General features: G+C 42.4%; 2 protein-coding genes across 2 annotated transcripts; both read left to right on the top strand.

Annotated features, from left to right (window-relative positions):
• Positions 1-111: 111 nt before the first annotated feature.
• Positions 112-402, top strand: SARC_12581 (hypothetical protein; the record flags this gene model as incomplete). Its single annotated transcript, XM_014293310.1, has 1 exon — positions 112-402. A coding segment is annotated over one exon (291 nt), but the record flags the coding sequence as incomplete, so codon positions are not given.
• Positions 403-591: 189 nt separating this feature from the next.
• SARC_12580 (hypothetical protein) lies at positions 592-2312 on the top strand (the record flags this gene model as incomplete). The annotated part of the gene is made up of 3 exons (XM_014293309.1): positions 592-867; positions 982-1323; positions 1443-2312. Coding segments are annotated over 3 exons (1488 nt in total), but the record flags the coding sequence as incomplete, so codon positions are not given.
• Between the last annotated feature and the right edge of the window lie 586 nt (positions 2313-2898).

Genomic DNA, 2898 nt, shown 5'->3' with positions numbered 1-2898 from the left:
TATTTGTGTATGTGTATTTGTGTGTGTGTGCAATACCACATATGATCATACACTTCGTACTTATTTTGATATTGTATTTTTATATTCATTTTATGTCCGACCGGATTTCAGGAGCAAGAAGTTCCTTTTGTTGCAACGGCTATACGCAAGAAGGGTAAGAAACGGACACCCGAGGAAATGAAAGCAGATGAAGAAGAAAAGGCAAAGAAGAAAGCAAAGCGAGCTGAAGATAAAGAGAAGCGTGAGAAAGAGGCGCTCATCGCTGCTGCTGAAAGGAAGGAAAAGAAACGACTGGAAGCAATAGAAAAGATTGAGAAACGCGCAGCAGAAGTAATTGAAAAGGAGACGAACCGTGGAGAGAGAGACGTCGAAAGAAAACCGAAAAGGCAGCTCACAGCTTAGAAGAGAAAAGACGCCGAGACAGCACCACTTGCTAGTAGGGCAGCCCCGATTGTGAGAGCTGCTCCCAGGCCCCCTTTGACTGAAAAACAGGAACAACAACGGGGGAAGTACAAAAAGCTGTTAGAAGACTGGAACGTCAGTAACAATATAACCGTTAAGCTTGTGTATGAATTCGACATTTTAGATCATATGCTGGGGAGCCGCACGAATGCCCACACACGACAAATCAAATCACGCCTTGACTTTATGCAGCTGGAGAGAGATACAGGATCAGGTCACGTTGATGGAGCAGCAGTTCTGATTGTACTCATGGAAGATGTCTTGCCCAAGCTACAAAAGTGGCTGAATGCCAATCTCCGGATGCAAAGATCCAAATATCCCACTTCAGTTCGTTTGCTACAGGTGCACGAGTGGGAGTTTGTTGCATTCATTGCCGCTTTTGGACTGTTGGGACTCACGCATGAGGTATGTCTAGATATAATGAAGCATTGGTGTCAAGATAAAACGGGAATCGGGGAATGTATTTTGACGAATTCGAGATACAACACTATACTCATAAACTTGGTGGCTTTCAACCAGGCAGACCATACACCGAAACGGGACTGTGTTCAATATATAAGAGAGTACGAAAATGAGTTGTTTGGGAAGAGCCTCAAGATTTTCTTTATCGAGTATGCTTGGCTAACACTTGACGATGAGCAGTGTGGATCCCGTGCTAAAGATATTCCGAAGAAGAGTAAAGTAGACCGAAAAGCAAAGACCTGGGGTTTCAAAGCAGATATGGTTGCTGATGCTGTCTACTCAACTATAATTGGTGTGCGGTACCATGAACGAGGCTACAATCAAAACAGTGCTGTAAAGGATCTGTTTGAACGCATCAATTGCACGTACACAGAATCACGCCATAAGGGGATGGCAAAGGTATGCTGTGAATTACCTCAGAGATATATTTGTGAGTTTCATCGCTGTATATCATTCAACCGCTGTATATCATTTAATGTAAGTGAGTTATTGATACCTTCCGATATTATTTTCAGTAGGTTACTGCGGACAGAGGATATGGCAACGAACAGCTGTGGAACAGTCTAGCTGATAGGGGACTTGGATCGATGCTGATACTAATCAGCAACCGATACACCGGCCATCCATGGGTTGGTGCCAGCAGCAAGGGTGCCCATATGTATCCAGCTCAATTTGTAGTTCCGGACGAGCCTTGCTTGGGAGATCGTATTTTCGCTGCAAGTAAGTTGATTAAAACAAGCGTGGGTGCTGCCGTCAAAGAGATGAATGCCTTTGCCTACGGCATCCGACAGATGCCGCGCAAACGCGGTAACCACGATACTCCGACTGATGTGTTACGTTTCATATCGATAGGGGATGGTGATGCTAGTGATTTGAAGGGTGTATACGTGTGTGTCCGCAGGCCAAATCCGAAAGATGAAATAGTTGACGTCACATTATTCTGGCTAAATACTAATCGCGTACGATCAGAACATATTTTACGTATGGAGGACACACTCAGGCAAGTGGTGAATGTTGAAACTTGTGCGCAGCGCTCTAACGAATGGTTCAAGTGTAGATATTTCAAAATCACTGGGACTGCCGGGCACATGAGAACTATTCGTGATACATCTTGCCGTAAGTTTTTATTAAAGCCAAGAGGTGTCAATACATCTGTCAACCCCATCGTCGCGTTGCCAACCCCAGATGATACAATACCTTCCTTGTATACGCCGGCCGAGTTCAATAAAACTCAGGCTAGTGCGCAAAGCTATATCTCATCCGATGGACACGGACGAACAGTTGAGTGTGAGCCAAATGTGAACGATTCTACTGGAGATATAGAGACGATCAAAGGGTCCGTTGTAGTAGCGATTCTGACTCCGGTTGGGAAGATGAAACTACCGCCCGTGTAGAGGATCCAGATGTGATCGACATTTTTTACATCAACTAGTCTCTTCCCGCATTCGAACCCAAAGTATGTATGAGTATCACGTCTATTTTCCTATGTATATTTATCTTATGTACATATTTAAATAAAAGGTTAAACGTGTTTTATTTGGTTTCCTTCATTCAGATATTAGCTACAGAACTAGAAACGAGAGCAGTTGCAAACAAGCTGGTGGATGGGTGGCTTGGGCGCCATTACTCTACTGAGGCTATGGAAGAAGGATCATTTAATGATACTTTTATCATGACACCGCTATCCAACGAGCCGTTCGTGATCGAACTTTACGATGTAGGGCTGCTAAGTATGATGAATTGCCCTTAGATTGCCATGTCATCGGGTGAGTGTATCCTTTAATGATGAAGTGAGTTATTCAGTATAAATAGATATAAATGTATATGCGTACCCATAAGTGTACACACACACACACACACACACACACACACACACACATATATATATATATATATATATATATATATATATATATATATATATATATATATATATATCTATATTACTACTATATATATATATACTTATATATA

Source organism: Sphaeroforma arctica, assembly GCF_001186125.1.
Source record: "Sphaeroforma arctica JP610 unplaced genomic scaffold supercont1.2415, whole genome shotgun sequence".
Taxonomy (NCBI): Eukaryota; class Ichthyosporea; order Ichthyophonida; genus Sphaeroforma; species Sphaeroforma arctica.
The sequence above is the reverse complement of the archived record's forward strand: the minus strand, read 5'-3'. Positions and strand labels throughout refer to the sequence as shown.